This window comes from Pleurodeles waltl, chromosome 3_1, assembly GCF_031143425.1.
Source record: "Pleurodeles waltl isolate 20211129_DDA chromosome 3_1, aPleWal1.hap1.20221129, whole genome shotgun sequence".
NCBI classification, from domain to species: domain Eukaryota; kingdom Metazoa; phylum Chordata; class Amphibia; order Caudata; family Salamandridae; genus Pleurodeles; species Pleurodeles waltl.
In genome coordinates, this window is record NC_090440.1 from 707,657,437 (window position 1) to 707,675,458 (window position 18,022).

The following is an 18,022-nucleotide window of genomic DNA, read 5'->3' on the forward strand; positions in this document are numbered from 1 at the left end:
GTTTTGTACAAAAGTGGGTTCCTGATGACAAGTCAGGCTCCTTTCCCTTGAATTAAGACCACTTAAGTAAATTCTTCAGAAATCTACCTTTACTGTAAAAAAAAAAATATATATACACTTGTCCCTTCAGGTGCCACTCAGTGAGGTTACAAATTAACGCAGCGTTTTCTTTATATGGGAGTTCTGATCAAATACTCTATAATTATGGCATTTCCCATTGTCTCATATCAGTGCTTGTATTCAAGCAAGGCTCTGATTTTGCCACCTTTTCACAAATCTACATAAAGAATCTGAAAGTAGTCGGAAAGCCTTAGTTTCAGGGTTGGAATGACCAGCGAGTCTGTGAACATCCACAAACATTACTTGTTTAAGGGAATTCACCAACTGCTGTCCAATACCTTCCCACATTTGAAAACAGTAGAAATGTATTCTTTAGGTCGTCAAGAGCAGGAGTAAAAGGGTGCAGGAGATAACAGAGTTTCACATTAGCAGATATGCATGTACATTTGCTCATGAAAAAATGGAGATTATAAAAGTATGCTAGGAGTATGGCTTCCAGGCTTGCTTCTGTAAACGCTTGTAAATTACTGAAAGTTGATATTCTGCACCAGTGCAAGGGCATATTGCTGTAAGTGCACTTTTATGACTTTCTGTAAGAAATGGGCTCCTGATTTATTTCCATGTTTCCCATAATGGTTTTACACGGATTCTTCATTATTAATCTTTTTGTAAATATTGATATGCATCAGACACATTTTACTAACTAATGCCTTGGAAAATGGTACTTTAAGCTGCACAACAGCAAAACACTTATTTGAGTTGCTCATTTTTTTGTACATTTTATTTTGAAAACAATCATCACTCTTGCTTTAATGGTTTACATGTGTTTGCATGCAATATAGAAGCATTAGAAGTTGCCTCAAATGCAAACGTACACAGGTTTGTATACTTAAACCACTGTCAGGCATGGAAACCGGACTCCCTGCATTTCTTTAGAGCACTCCTCAGAATAGTAAAGCTTTATCATTAAGGAATCATACATTTATGATGAACTACCTGCACATGTGGTTTTAGATCATGCCTTTTAAACATTCCTCATTCAAAGATCCAAATTGTGGTACTGTAAACTGGCATCCAAATTATATGTGCTTCAGACGATTGGGCTGACTTGTCCAGTAGACAAAATAAATGGGAAAACCGGTTCTCCTTAACCCCTAGCAATATGTCCTGGACATCGGGTGATAGGAATTCCACATCCCCTTTTTGTCTTGAGAATAAAGTTTTATTTTGCTGCTAAAGATTCTTGTTGGGTTTTGGATGGGGAACTTGATGATTGACAGTGATCCTAAAGCTTTCTTTTGAAACAGGTGCTCAGTTGTTAGGGACATATGCTGAAATTTAAGCAGGATGCTCTAGGGCCACCTTCAAGGAATGAAGTCTCCTGGATCTTGAGGCATATGGTTTTATGTCCATTACTTTGTTGCTTTTAGGGTTCTCATCAGTGTGGTTCCATTGTCTGAGTAACTGCTAGTACATGTTGAACAATACCAAGCAGGCAGAGAGAAGCCTTTCAAATTCTCTTCTTCCCACTGAGCTTGTTGTAGAAGTAGGGCCCTTAGTCTTTACTTACACCTGTGACATTTGCCTCAAGCCTTTTAGGTGATTTCCACAATCACTATAGTTTGTACCGCTAAGTTTGTTGGATTTGTTATTAGAACCTTAAGTGTTTTTTCCTGACTTGCGTTTAATGAATATATTCAAAATAAGTTCACATGAGTCCGTTTTCACTGCCTGTGTGTGGAGAAAAGACTTTAGTGTGGGTCTGTCTATATGTAAATGACAATTCTCTACGATTATTTTTCATTGAATGTTATTGTTTCATAAGAGATTATAGCAGCTTGTGGTCTCTATGATTCTGAGCATTCACTCAGTCCCAAATACTTGAGCAAGTGGTTGCCCTCGGCGGGCTTCATGGGAGAATATCCGTTTGTTTACCAGGGTATAATTGAGTGTGTTTTTTTAAAGATCAATGCCCTTTGTTTTTTCCACTCTTTTTGAAAGCGTCCAGTAAAGTGGAAAATGCTGAATAATGAGTAACCACATTGCAGTCAACATTGATATTTTCCAGGAGCACCTGTCTGATTGAATGGCAGTGGGCTTTTTGGAAACATGTTCTGCCCAGCCTCAGAGGTTGCAAAAACGTTTACAAGTGTGATACTAAAGTGTAGTTTCTCATCCTTAGCCAACGTTTAATTTATTAAAAATGTTACACATTTCTGTGGTTCACATTGAATGGAGGGATGAAACATCAACACCTGCTTTCAAGTCAATTTAGACTTGAATTGTATGGAGAAGCTGTTTCTTCAGTTTATTGCCACTAAATTACTTTTGGTTGCTTTTGGCTCTTTGTAAGGTCTGCGAAGTCTCATTGTAGTCATGACTTTAAACTTATCACGTATTTGCTTTCGTTTTGCCCCAATCCGTGCTAAGGCCGTTTCCAATCAACACTCCTCAGTTCCAATCTTTGCTGAGCCAAAGATCCAGATCTTTGGCATCCTGTTTGGTAGGATTATTTGCCTTTGGACCCCAGTGTTAACTAGACCTACTGTTGCCATTGTTTAGTGGGCATTATTTGCTAGCTCAACAAAATCTATACTCATTTACAGTCCTCTTGCGGGTAGTGTTGACAAATTACTGGCTGTAGTCGGCTACTTTTATCCTGCTCTAGCTTTTTAACAGCTGCCTGCCCTCCTCCCCTGTGGATTGTGAGCTGTCATACAGGTTATTTGTTTATTTATTGCTTTATTCTACTGGAAAGCTATCAGTAATTGGGTGCAATTTGCATTTGTCAGGCTAGGCTGAAATCATGATAATAAGAGATACACACTAGACACCTATTTGGACACATACAATGCAAATAAAAAGCTATGCTTATCAAAACTGGTGCATTTGTTTACAGTGGCACAGTAATTTCTACAACTTATTGGAATGATTGGTTAGAGGAGGATGATCAACTTTTTTAAGCTCACCCCAACAACAAATCTGAAGGACTTTACAGATCCCTCCTATCTTTTCTGGAACGTTAGGCTTGGGCTCCTTAGTAAATCAACATGTTTGATGGCATGTGTGGCTGTACATACACATGCTCTGCATATTTCCGCCATCGAGTGTTGGGTCCGGAAGGTTGAAAGTTGTTTGAAAAGTCTTTAGAGTCACAAAGTGTAGTGACTCCTCCTGTTACTGGTAATGTGCATGGGCACCAGCTCAATCTTCAGATTGTTTTCTTCTGCCGTTGGGTCTGGTTGTGTTTTCAATGTACTCCTGTTCGAGGCCTTATTAGACCTTTTTTTTTTCGTGAAACCTCCATTCCATCGGTATTGTTATCGGATGTGAGACTGTTTCCCTTGCATTCTGGGATCGAATAAAATTCTAAACCCGATCAACTTGTCTCGATCGAGGCCCTCAGAGCTGCACCCTTTAAGCTGCCATTTTCTCCATTCCACACCTCGGAGAATGACATCCTGATGGGATGGGTGGCCTTCAGTTTCTGTCTGAAGTGTTACTCGTAATTTTCAAGGACCAATCTCCACGAGGTTTGCAACCTTTGTCTATCGCTGGAGCATCGAGAAAAAGACTGTGAAGCTTGCTGGTCTTTACAGTCAAAAAAGACTCTACTCGATCGGAGAGCTCCTCGAAGAGATATGCAGCAGCAACGTTTCGAGGAGACACCCAGCCTCTTTGGTATCCAGGACACCATGTCAGACACCGAGCAGCAGCAGGATCTTCAGGAGTCTTCAACTGTTGAGAAGGCCTTTTCCATTCAAGATGCTGACATCACGCTTGAGATGCAGGAAATTCCGTGGGTCAACCAGCAGTGAGTAACCAAAAAAACACAATTATGGACAAAAGGCTATTGAGTCACCACTGCTCTTGGGCCATGGCAGGCACTGAAAAACTGTATTGGATACCCCACTGCTCTTGGGCCATGGCAGGCACAAAAAAACTGTATTGGATACCCCGCCTTCGGACTCCGCACTGAAATTAAAACATAAGCCTTCTACCTTGATACTGACCCGATCACCACCAGCCTCAGTGCAGAAACCTTCTACATCACACTTGGCACCTACTGTGTCGGCACCGAAAAGACTTTCTGCCTTGGTACTGAAAGTAAAATGCGTTTCCGTGCTGAAGAAACTCACTCTTCATGCAGCCTTGAAGCCAATAATATCCGCTGAGCACATTCTTCACAAAATGAAGCAACAGTTTCGTGCCAAGCAGTCACAGCTGCATATACATCCACGCATAGGGAGAACGCTGTTTAAAGTGGTGGTTACTAACCCACCTAAGAGGCGGCTTTCCTTCAAAGAGGCTATTGATCCACTGACGTCTTCGGTTAAGCAGAGGAGAATGGAAAAGGACTTGGTAGATATCCATCCACCTATATCTACACCACCTGTTACTCCACCACTAACTCATTTCCCACGATCTCAGGGTGACCCTTTTGACATTTCTCCACAGGGATCACCACATTCTTTTCATTATACAAAAGACATGGGAAAACAATCTCCCCCTACATCCAGACAGAGACCCTTGGTCTCCATATGATGTGGACACTTATACAGACACTGACACAGATGTATACCTAACTAGTCCTTCCCCACTGGACGATACCACTTTGTTTCAAGAATTCATTTGTAGGACAGAGACATACCATCAGGTGCCTCTTCACAAGGAGCCCATTGAGGATGATTTCCTTTTTGAGACAATCACCACCTTACATAAATCCACACAATACCTATCTCTATTGAAGAGTATGTTGAAGCATGCAACAATATTTTCCAAGACCTTGCTAGAGCATGCAATAACACTCCATGGGTAGAGAAAAAACACACAGCCTCCTCAGTCTGACCCAGTTTTTATTAAGGTTCACATTCCTGCTGACTCCCTGGTTGTGTCCAATGCCAGAAAAAGAGCGATCTCAGTCAGCTCAGGATGCTCCACCTCCTGATAAGGAAAGTAAGCCTATAGATGCTTCTGACGAACGTGTCACTGCAGAAGCAGCCTATCATTGGCGAATCACCAACACACAAGATTTGCTTGCCAGATAAGATTGTGCCCACTAGGACGAAATGGAATAGCTTCTCCAATACCTCCTAGAGGAGCATAAGGAAAGAAGTCAGGAAATTGTCAATGTGGGGCAGTTAATTTCCAACAACTCCACCCGCTGTGCTTTAAACTCTGCCAACGCAGCAGCCACAGGAATTAACACCGGTGCCCTCTTACGCAGATGCATGTGGCTACATGTTTCAGGCTTCAAGCTGGAGGTACAGTAAGCCTATATTAAATGTACTTTTCGATAAGGGACACCTGTTTGGCCCACAGGTCGATCAGGTGTTGGAGAAAATGAAGAAGTATAATGAGGTGGAGAAGTCCATGATGGCATTACAGTCACCTGCCTCCTGTGGTACTTTTTGTAGGCCTCGATTTAAATCAGTCTCTAAGCCTTCTACATCCGAAGCCTTACAATCATATACCAAGGGACAACAACATACACCATCTCTGAGGTTTTTACAGGGTTTCCCGTTACAGAAGTACCTACAGAGGAAGGGGAAAAACACCCACCCCTGAAGCCTCTTGGACTGCCACCAAGCAGTGACTCTCTCTACACCTTTTCCCCTGTAGGAGGACTGCTTCAGTTCTTTATTACACAATTGCCAAAAATCACTACAGATCAATGGGTGTTGTATATTGGTTGTAGTCTAGAGCTCAGTTCCACACCTCCAAGCATTCCCCCTCAAACTCTCACAAGAACATCTCACTCTCCTCAAACAGGAAGTGCAAACCTTGCACCTCAAAGGGACAATAGAGCCAGTTCCCTTACAACATCAAGGGGTGTATTCACTATACCTTCTCATTCCCATAAAGGGCGGCCCTTTAAGACCTGTATGGGATCTCAGGCTGTTAAATTGTTACATCACATCTAAACACTTTCGCATGGTTCCATTGCTGCAACAAGGCAACTTTTTGTCAACACTAGATCTAAATAATGCTTACTTTGACATTCCTATACACACAGCACATTGCAACTACCTCAAATTTAAAGTACTTCCCTTCCTAGTCACATCAGCTTCAAGGGTGTTTACAAAATGCCTTGCAGTAGTAGTGGCTCACTTGCGCAGGCAGAAATTCCATGTCTACCCATACTTAGACGACTGGCTCATCAAAGCCAGCAATCTCAGGCAGTGCTTGCTTCATACCCAAGTCACAATAGACCTACTCTGCAATTAGGTTTCACCATACACTTTCAGGAGTTGCATCTCAACGCACTTCAGATACAGCCTTATTTAGGGGTCATTCTCAATACACAGTCAGGAAAAGCATATCCAAATGCAGCAAGGATACAACATTTTCAAATGCAGCTTTCTTATTTTCGGCCCAACCACCCAGTCAGAGTAAAATTAATAATGAAGCTCTTGGGAATGATGCCTTCTTGCATTGTGGTAGTACCACATGCTCGTCTTTACATGCTTCCATTACAGAAATGTCTTTCACACCAATGGTCTCAGGCTCAGCCACACCTTCCACTCTGCAGTGGTGGAACAAAAGCAACCTGTTAAAAAGGTGGCCATTTCTGGACCCTGTTCCCCAGATCATTCTGACAACAGATGCCTCTCGGGGGGAGAGTGGGGAGGAGTGCTCACCTACAGGACCTCACAGTCTAGGGTCTCTGGGATTACACACATCGAGCCATGCACATCAACTTTCTAGAGCTGCTAGCTGTTCACCTAGCATGCAAAGACTTTGTGATTCATGTCACCAACAAGGTAGTTCTCATAAGCACAGACAACATGACAACCATGTATTATGTGCAAAAACAGGGAGTTGGGGGGGAGGGCGGCACAGCTCTTCAGCTGTCTCGCCTTGCACAGACAATTTGGTATTGAGCAATTCGCCACAATGTATACCTGTTAGCAGAACACCTCCCAGGAACACACAACTTTGCCAACATTTGCAGCAGGATGCAGCAACAAGTCCACAAATGGAAATTAAACTCCTGAGTCTTTCTTCCCTACTTTCGAAAGTGGGGATTTCCAGACATAGACTTTCTGCAATAGAAAAAAACACAAAATTCCCAAACTTCACATCCAGGTTCCTACACCCTCAGTCCAAGGGCAATGCTATGTGGATTAACTGGTCAGGGATATTTTAAAAACACTTTTCCACCTCTCCTTCCTTATGTGGTTCAGAAACTCAGGCAAAGGTCTCTCACACTCATTCTAGTGGCACCCACATGGTCCAGACCACCATGGTTCACCACTCTATTATACCTTTCAGTTGTACTACACGAGAAGCTTCCCCTCAACCCAGACCTCACTCAGAATCAAGATCAAATCAGACACCCCAATCCCAAGAAGCCGAATCTTGCAATTTGGCTCCTGAAGTCATAGAATTCGGTATCTAGATCTATTTCAAGAATGTATGGATATTCTTAAGGAAGCATGTAGACCAACTGCTACAGCATGTTATGCAGCTAAATGGAAACATTTGCTTTGTGCACTTTTGCATTGCTCAAAACGAGGATCCCTTCAAGGTATCAATCCAAAATATCATCCTTTACCTTCTTCATTTACAGAAGGCAGTCTTAGCATACACTTCCATAAGCTATAGGTGCTTATCTTTAGAACAGACAACACTTGACACTCTTCAGAATTCCTGTCATTAAAGCCTTTATGGAAGGGCTCAAAAGAGTAATACGACCAGGACTACCCCAGTTCCTTCTTGGAACCTTAAAGTGGTCCTCACTAGACTTATAGGCCTACCATTTAAGCCACTTCACACGTTGTTTACAGTTTCTATCATGGAAATTGGCATTTTTAGTTGCCATAATTTCCCACTTACATGTTAGTAAGCTCCAGGCACTAAATTTGCAGGAACCTTTTTCCCAAATACTTAAGGATAAGGTGGTTCTTCATACCAAGCCCAAATTTTTACCCAAAGCAGTATCTCATTTTCATATTAATCAAACAATTGAATTGCCAGTCTTCTTTCCTCAGCCAGACTTGATTGTTGAAAGAGCTGTTCACACATTAGATTTTAAAAGAGCACTAATGTTCTGTATTGATAGGACCAAAACCTTTAGTGAGTCCAAACAACTTTTTGTTGTTTTTTCCCCACCACATAAAAGCATCCCTGTTACTAAATCTACTCTAGTAAGATGGATCGTCAAATGTATCCAAACTGCTATGCAAAAGCTAAAAGGCCACTAACTATTCCACCCCGGGTACACTCAGCTTGTAAAGAAAAAAGGTGCATCTGTGGCTTTTTTAGATAACATTCCCATAGTTGACATATGCAAAGCAGCAACATGGGCTACACCACACACTCTCACTAAATATTACTGTGTAGATATCATTGCACACCAACATGCTAATGTAGGCCATGCAGTGCTACATACTCTTTCGAAATACCACAACACCTACAGGTTAGCCACCGCTTTTAGGGAGGGTACTGCTTTACAGTCTATGCAGAGCATATGTATCTACAGCCACACATGCCGTCAAACATAAAATGCTACTTACCCAGTAAGCATCTATTTGTGGCATGTAGTACTGTAAATTCACATGTGCCTTCCCACCTCCCCGGTCACCTGTGGCATTAGTAGTCTTTGCTACACATTAACATGCATGCGCGTTTTCAGTCACTTTATATTATACAACACTGCATTCCTACACCAACTGCGGGAAATCAGTCTGAAGATGGAGTTGATGACCATGCACATTACCATTAAGAGGAGTACCTCGTGACTCAAAACACTTTTTGAACAAAAACAACTTGTAACCTTCCAGGCCCAAAACTAGATGGGGGAAGTATGCAGAGCATGTGAATCTACAGCACTTCATGCCACAAACAGATGCTTACTGGGTAAGTAACATTTTTTTTCCTTTCCCCGTACTTACCTTGTTTGTTAGGCTTATGCATATTAATATGCTTGACTTTGATGTCAGCTTGGATGCACACATGACACCTTTTCTGGCAGTTGTTTCTATCACCCAACAGTTTAGAGGCACTGATCCTCTGTCTTTCATTGCCTCATCAATACTCTGTGATTAATCCCCTGACTTCATCTAGTTTGGATAATGATGAAGATACATAGCTAGGACTTCCTCCTCGTTCTCTCGTCTGCTTGCAGACGATCTAAAACACAGCTGCTTCTTTGGTTTGTATTCTCAAATAATTGGCACATGTGGTATAAATGTATCCATTTCAAAGCACCTTGTATTTTAGGCCCAGTTTCCTCTAGTATGTTCATCATCTACAAACTCCTTACGTCCCTGCTCTGGTTCAAAATGTTTGATTCCAAAACCCAGACTGCCAGAAGGTTGTGGGAGGTCTTATTGAGTTGACAAAGACAAGCTTTGGCACTCTCTCTTGTTTTACATCTGGAGTTGAAGACCTGTTACTTTCAGCAAAGAGCACGGCAAAGGAGGAATACTTGTGCCTCTTCATAGGCTCCTCTTTTCAGTACCAAGAAACCTCGTAGGTGTTAGTATGCACCTACACGCTCTACTCACATAAATGTATAAAACAATTTCACATATTTCCAGTTTCTAACTTAAGCTGGTGTTCTCAGCAGAGAAGCACTGTGCAATGTTTGCATCCTTGTGTAGATCCAGGAGGGCTAGATGTATTCCAGATTTTCAGGCCACTCACTGTGTAAACAAGTCAAATTTAATGTTATTGTATCGAAATTTCTTGTCCAGATATCCTTAACGTTTGGTGTTGATCCAACTACGCTCGACCTATGTTGACTACCCATGCTCTACACAGTATAAAGGGGCTAAAATATCATTGGCCATTTCCTAACCCAAGGACATGCCTCTAAATTATTCTAGTCCTATTTTTCATTCACTTCAGAGTCCCTTCTGCCCTTTCTGTATTCCTGCAGAGCCCTTTGAAAGGAAAATGTGCTTTTCTGACAAGTCCCTGAAGCAGCCCCAGTCTCCGTTATCCTGTGAGAAAAGAGTTGTGTGTTTTGTAGACAGTAATGCCTTTGACTGACCAAAGAATCACATAGCTTCATGGATACCTCAGCCTTTCAGATGTCTCTTCATCAGATTGTATTAGAACTCTTAGAAAAGATCAGGTTCTGCTTCATTCCATGGTTTGCCAGTGAAAGGAACAGCCTAAATACAGCAGCTGATCTCTACTCTGCTAGTATTCGCAGCCATGAGCCTGCAGGCCATGCCTCCCTGAAGCACTTCTAACTTCTGATTCCTGTAGTGAAGCTGTTGGGAGGACTGATTCAGGTGACAAGATGGGACTTCAGAAGAGTCATTTGAAACCTAATTCATGACAGAAACAAATACTGTTGACACAAGGAAAAGAGAAGACACTCCGGACTGCTCCACTCTCTCCTGCGCTGAAGGATAGCAACTGTCTGTGTGAAGTGTCCACAGGCCTTCTTACACCTGGTGTGCATGAGACCAAGCCTTTGTCCTTTTATCAGGACTGCTGCTAAGTATGATCAGTTGTTGCCATTGCAGTGCTCCATAGCCTCAGTTAGGTGTTCATGACGTTATTTTCTAACTCTGTAAATCACCCGTTTTTGTGTGTTTACAAACTTTGCAACCTTGATTTACTGCCTGAAGATTAAATATTTGTGAAGCCTTTTGTTGGTTGCCTCCTGTAAACTGCCTTTGTCTCTCACACAAGATCATGCTGGTGCTTCTACGTTCTGCTTCTATCCAAACCCAAAGCAGTGGGCGCTGTGCCACAGACTGCTTCTCAGCTGTTAACGCTTGAGCTGTTTGCAGCTTTCTTGCATGTGTACACTCTTAGTAAGGTTCCATGTTCCCTGCCCATGTGCCCTGCCCATTTAATTGTTGTGGACTGGATCCTACTTCCATGTTTACCACTTCCGTACTGATTCTTGGCCTTGGTTGGGTGTTCTTAAGGGTGGTTTACAAAGCAGTTGCACCACCGCCAGCTATACCTGCTAGAGCACTGGCATCACCAGAACAAGCATGTCAATGTGACGAATATTCCGTCTGCCCTAATACAATACCGCTGGGCTATTAAGGGATCGTAATACCGCAGATGGGATATCTGTCACGATTGTGACAGAGTAACCCCCTCCACCATACTCTAAATCAGTCACTTAGGGCCACATGTACGAACACATTTTCCCATTGACACAGAATGGGAAAAACCCTTTGCTACATCTGGCCCTTAGTCTTCTAGTTGATAAACCTTATTAAAACGTAAAGTCATAAGGACCATCTTTATATATTCTTTAATTGATAGTTTTATATAGTGCCTCACATTAAAATAGAAAAACAAGAACCATAGTCAGGGAAGTAAAAAAAAAAAACCTCTCCTGGTCATAGGAGAATTTTATTATTATTTACAAGATAGAATAAATGTGTATCCATCATATCATATATGTATATATAGTTCTAAGAAAAGAGATACATGATCGAGGGGGTAGGTCTGGAAGACAGGGCTCATACCGAGCGTTAAAGAGGGAATACAAGTCTACAAGATTGGCACTTGAGCTGTATAGTGAGAGATTCAGACATCTTGCTCTGAAAAACTTGTTTTTTTCCTGTTGGCCTACAGCGCCCCCGCAACCTAGTCATTATCCTCGACTCCTCCCTATCCGTGACCCATCAGGTAAACTCCGTCGCCTCCTCTTGCTGTCACACACGCCACAAACTTCGGAAGGTCTTCAGATGGATCCCAGCAGACTGTCGCAGGACAGTCGCCCACGCCTTAGTCACAAGCAAGCCCGAGTATGTCAACGGCCTCTACGCTGGCACCTTAACCAGAAACATCAAAAACTACAACTCATCCAGAACGCAGCTGCCAGACTCATCCTGGACCCCCCTCACGCCGAGAGCACATCTCCCAGTAACCTCCACTGGCTCACTGTTGAGAAACAACTCACCTTCAAGCTACTCACCCACACGTACAAGGCCATACACAATGCAGGACCAGCCTACCTGAACCACTACGTCTCCTTCCACACCCCCGCCAGATCCCTCCGCCACCGTCCCTCACCCCCCTGAGAAGCCTTGAGACCCTCAAAGGTGAGTAGCCGCGCTTTACAAAAACTGATTGATTGATTGGTTTACATGCTATTGCTCTACGTCTAAGAATTTGTTGGGTTTAAAGTCAGACAAGTAGGTTTTTATGGAATAAGATTCTTGAAGGTTACAAAGATCAGGTGGTGTATATCTCCCGTACAGTCAAGTTCCAGATGTTGAGATACTTCTCAGGAAATTATCTGATAATAGTTTCCTGTATTCTGGGGTTTTTGTTTTTCTTTTTGTAAACCTGACAGGTTTAGTAATACCTAGAAGGCCTTTTTGCCTCCCTGGCCCCCAATGTCAATTGCTAAAGTAGGATTTGCAATCATTGAACGTATAATGCGGCCTAGAGCAAAGTGATTATGACCGTCCTATTCAGCATAGGAACCCTCTGTGTGGGGCATATATTTTGTTGTTGCTATTAAATCAGACAACTCTGTTTCTTATGCTTTAGACAGTTAATTGTGTGATATAATAGTGTCATTTGTATTTGTTTGTGTCAGTTTTTCAGAGTTCTTGTTGCGGATGTATACCATGAGGAAAAATAAATCTTTTTTTTTTCCATTTTAGCTTAGTGCTAATGTTTTTTCTTTTTTTAATAATATTTGTGCCAATGGTGATATTATGATATCATCAAAGTAGGTTGGAAAACATACCCTGTTCTGTTGTCTGGCATGTGGACGTGATTATACTAGTACGTTAGAGAGCTGTAATGTGTCATTTGGAGTTTAAATTTGTTGAAAATTGGTTTAATACACTTAGTGCCAAAACAATCAATTGAGCTTTCACTGACTCAGCCGTCCATGTAATCTAAATTGCTTCAATACACAGCATTAAACTGCTTACCAGTGAACATAGCCGATCGAACCACAATGTACTAGTGCCATTTCCTTCCCAGTTTCTCCGCCTTCTGTCACCTTACCAGAGCTCATTCAAGGGTTCACACCTGTACTGCATGTACTGCCAGTGGGTTTAAGACCTATGTGCTAAAGGCGGAACTTTCTTTTTCATGGCCACGTGTCAAGATGTAATTTGGTGTCTCACAAGGCAACATATTTCTTTTGATCTTTCTTGAAGAACGAGTTATTGTTCCTGTTGCTGTTGTGGTAACTGGTGAAGCTATTGGACATCTACTGGAACATACAAGGAAACTGGATAAAGTGTCTTCACCTGATGTGATTTATCCCTGTTCTCAGTGTTCTAAGTTTCCTCATAGAACCCCTCTCAATCCCCTTTACTGGGTCAGTTTTCTTGTCTGCGGCCTCAAAGATGGAAAATTGTGAATACTGCAACAACTCGTGAGGTTTTTGCACTGATCAACAGTCTATATCTTGGGAAAGGTGTATTTGAATTCACTCCTCAAGTTTAACATTGCTACTGTCCTACCTTCTGATTGTTGGTTAGTTTGTTTCTTCTTGGGATGTCAATTATGTTTTTCTCACCTTATTACAGACATCGGTTTTTGGTTGTTTTCTGGACTGGATATTAGAATTCTATCCAGAATATGAGACACCATGATTTAAGTCATTGTTCTTGCTTTGATGCTATTGTGTTTGCTATTTCAGAGTGTTATCACTAATGCATATTGGCACAGCTTTGAGATATGGACAAGCTCTCTTATACTGTGGCAAGGTTATTGTGGTTAAGCCCCTTTCGAGGGTCAATTGTAACTAACAGGTGGGCAAGCACAGTTCATCCCATGTTGCAGGCACTTAGAGGCCTGCATGATCGTAACTAGAGGCTGCAAGTGGAATAGTTAAACCAGAGTGAAGTGAGAGAACCAAAAAAACAAAATGAAGTGTCTTTAAACAGTAGAAATTAGGGAGCCTTATTCTCCTGCTCTGCTAATACTCCTGAAGTAGAAAGAAGAGCAATTGGTAGTTGTGAATACGGCACACACACACACACTCAGTGTTAGATTCTTAAACCCGCAGGAATATCTCAGTTCGAAATTGTATTGGGTAATCGAAATAGAGAGCCAGCCAGGAAGTCTGCCATGATACAAACGGTACATTTTCAAGCACACGACTGTTGCTTCATTGTATAGTACTATTTCCTTATTTTATGCAACTTGGCAATACAGGGAGTGCAGAATTATTAGGCAAGTTGTATTTTTGAGGATTAATTTTATTATTGAACAACAACCATGTTCTCAATGAACCCAAAAAACTCATTAATATCAAAGCTGAATATTTTTGGAAGTAGTTTTTAGTTTGTTTTTAGTTTTAGCTATGTTAGGGGGATATCTGTGTGTGCAGGTGACTATTACTGTGCATAATTATTAGGCAACTTAACAAAAAACAAATGTATACCCATTTCAATTATTTATTATTACCAGTGAAACCAATATAACATCTCAACATTCACAAATATACATTTCTGACATTCAAAAACAAAACAAAAACAAATCAGTGACCAATATAGCCACCTTTCTTTGCAAGGACACTCAAAAGCCTGCCATCCATGGATTCTGTCAGTGTTTTGATCTGTTCACCATCAACATTGCGTGCAGCAGCAACCACAGCCTCCCAGACACTGTTCAGAGAGGTGTACTGTTTTCCCTCCTTCTAAATCTCACATTTTATGATGGACCACAGGTTCTCAATGGGGTTCAGATCAGGTGAACAAGGAGGCCATGTCATTAGATTTCCTTCTTTTATACCCTTTCTTGCCAGCCACGCTGTGGAGTACTTGGACGCGTGTGATGGAGCATTGTCCTGCATGAAAATCATGTTTTTCTTGAAGGATGCAGACTTCTTCCTGTACCACTGCTTGAAGAAGGTGTCTACCAGGAACTGGCAGTAGGACTGGGAGTTGAGCTTGACTCCATCCTCAACCCGAAAAGGCCCCACAAGCTCATCTTTGATGATACCAGCCCAAACCAGTACTCCACCTCCACCTTGCTGGCGTCTGAGTCGGACTGGAGCTCTCTGCCCTTTACCAATCCAGCCACGGGCCCATCCATCTGGCCCATCAAGACTCACTCTCATTTCATCAGTCCATAAAACCTTAGAAAGTCAGTCTTGAGATATTTCTTGGCCCAGTCTTGACGTTTCAGCTTGTGTGTCTTGTTCAGTGGTGGTCGTCTTTCAGCCTTTCTTACCTTGGCCATGTCTCTGAGTATTGCACACCTTGTGCTTTTGGGCACTCCAGTGATGTTGCAGCTCTGAAATATGGCCAAACTGGTGGCAAGTGGCATCGTGGCAGCTGCACGCTTGACTTTTCTCAGTTCATGGGCAGTTATTTTGCGCCTTGGTTTTTCCACACGCTTCTTGCGACCCTGTTGACTATTTTGAATGAAACGCTTGATTGTACGATGATCACGCTTCAGAAGCTTTGCAATTTTAAGAGTGCTGCATCCCTCTGCAAGATATCTCACTATTTTTGACTTTTCTGAGCCTGTCAAGTCCTTCTTTTGACCCATTTTGCCAAAGGAAAGGAAGTTGCCTAATAATTCTGCACACCTGATATAGGGTGTTGATGTCATTAGACCACACCCCTTCTCATTACAGAGATGCACATCACCTAATATGCTTAATTGGTAGTAGGCTTTCGAGCCTATACAGCTTGGAGTAAGACAACATGCATAAAGAGGATGATGTGGTCAAAATACTCATTTGCCTAATAATTCTGCACTCCCTGTAGTTCCAAAGTGAGCCTCCAAATAGGTTTCAACATAAAGGAGCATCCATAGACAAATCCAATACATGTTTTGTCAGCCTAGATAATATAACTGCAGACGTTATCAAGGCTATAATACCAAGATGTACATAATAATATGTTCTTTAAAACTGTCACTATCTAAGCCACCACCAAAAAAAACACCTACAGTGAAGGGCAGACCAAGGACTGCCTTCCAGTATCCTATAGTCATTCAAAGTTACTAACACCCAGTGGGAAAAGAAAATTACCCATAGAAAAGACCAGAAGTAAATTAAAAAGAATAAAGCTCAACAAAACAATATCGGGACAAGAAGTCATTTGCCATTTCTCGCCTAACATTAGGGGATCAAATATCCTTTCTATCCAGGTAGCAGGCATATAAAGACAATGGATTAGGGACGTAAGAGCAGTAGAGAGGCAGAAAAGAGAAAGGCAAATTAAATTTAAGTGCACGAAGGAAGCGAACCCGAACACAGGCAAATATCGGCTCTATGAGAGCCTCAATCAGAAAACTAACCACCAGGAGAAAATGATGAGATACAGGGACTATCCCATGACCATCATGTTACGTTCCTAAGAGGGTCACAGAGGTTATGTGAAACGCAATACAACACATCACTGGGACTCCCACAATGGACATGTCAAGTAAAGGGTCATATAACCCTATGGCATTTCTGCCAGCCACCCACCCACTCCTCAGAAATCTACCTCCAATAGCCTCTGTGAAAAACAAAAGTAGGAAACCGCTCAAGCTAGGCTAAAGGTTAATAAATCCCCTCCTCCGCCAATGCCGCACCAATACATGAACATCCTCTACTATACAGTATACATGATCCCAGCACAACAGCGCCAATAGAAGATTCAAACGATTGCCACTCTCCACCCTGTAGGTCCTACCTCCTCCTCACCCCAGGATTACATCAAAGACTCCAGTAAATCTACAGACTGCCAAGAGGCAAAGAGATCAGCGAACAATGCATTACAGAAAACCTCATAATGTAGCACATCTATTAGAGAATAGACACCATACTGCTAGAGAACATTAGATTAGGACAGATATGTTACTTACAACACAAACATTAAGTCCGCCACAGGGTACAATAAGACCAGAGACACTTTCCTAGCAGAGGAATATCAGACTAATTCAGGGATCTTACAAAAGGTAAATTTCAAGCACTCCACTCTTACATCATGGTATAGTACTGAAGTAAATCTTCCGTAAAAGATTCTCTATTATGTTATTTTATACAACTTGGTAAAAGTTCCAATGTGATCTCCCAAATAGGTTTCAAAATAAAGCAGCATTCAGGACAAAGCCATAACATGTTTTATCCGAGGGTGTAGGGAGTCCGAGGAACAAGGCTCTGATACAGAATCACACGCTGTCTGCCTTTAGAGCAAACTGGCATAGACCAGATATTGCTTTAGGATAATCTGGTGTTTACTCCGTCTGATTCTGGTGGCTTCTCTTTATTTTTCCTGTGTGTTCCTTTGTGTCCCCCTTTGCTGACTAGGTTGATTCATGCTCTCTCACCTTAATTGAAACTGCTCCCAGTCTCTAACTTTGTGTTCCCCTCTTTATCTTCCTGTGACATTTCTGTGTGTTTTTTACAGGCTTTGAATGAAGAGATTCTTTACCGGAAGAAGAATGTAGATCAGGCTATTAAGAATGGTCAGTCTCTACTGAAACAGACCACAGGTGAGTGGCTTCTGCTGTGTCCCTCTGGATGACTGTGGCACATTACTGTCTCTTTCCTCACCTGGGCCTTTTGTTCTTTGCCCCTTCATGAAATACATAGATCAAGGTACTCCACCCTGCTCCATCAGTTTCATGCCTCAACATTAATCTCCACTGAGAGAGTGGATGTAACGGATAGAACCGCAATGTGAAAGTGCCATTCCCTTCCCTAATTCTCCCTTTTGTCACCTTACATGAAGTCATTCAAGGGTCCACATCTGTATGCAAGTATTGCAAGTACTACTGGTTCCAACCTTGACAGTAATCTTCTCTGAGGGAGGCCCAGTTTGTTGATACACAGTTGGTGTTCTGTTTATACTCAGTGGGTTCTGTGTTTGACTGTGCCCTGGTCTGATATTGCATTGATGTGTGATACTCTGAAGCATTAACAGCTTGGTGAGTGCACTGTCCATGCTCTTAAATGACAGACCTGTGGGGAGGTAGCATTCTGACTAAGCTCCTCATTGCAATCACTAATGTCCAGAGGATTAGTTTGGGATCTCTGCCGGACAAAGGTTGATGGAGAATACAT

General features: G+C 42.0%; 1 protein-coding gene across 3 annotated transcripts in view; it reads left to right on the plus strand.

Annotated features, from left to right (window-relative positions):
- MACF1 (microtubule actin crosslinking factor 1) overlaps window positions 1-18,022 on the plus strand; it is a 1,225,213-nt gene that overhangs the window by 739,510 nt on the left and 467,681 nt on the right. For all 3 annotated transcript variants that reach the window (XM_069223412.1, XM_069223414.1, XM_069223413.1), the window contains one exon: window positions 17,367-17,451. In XM_069223412.1, coding sequence (XP_069079513.1) covers window positions 17,367-17,451 — 85 coding nt within the window. The remainder of the gene's footprint in view (window positions 1-17,366; window positions 17,452-18,022) is intronic.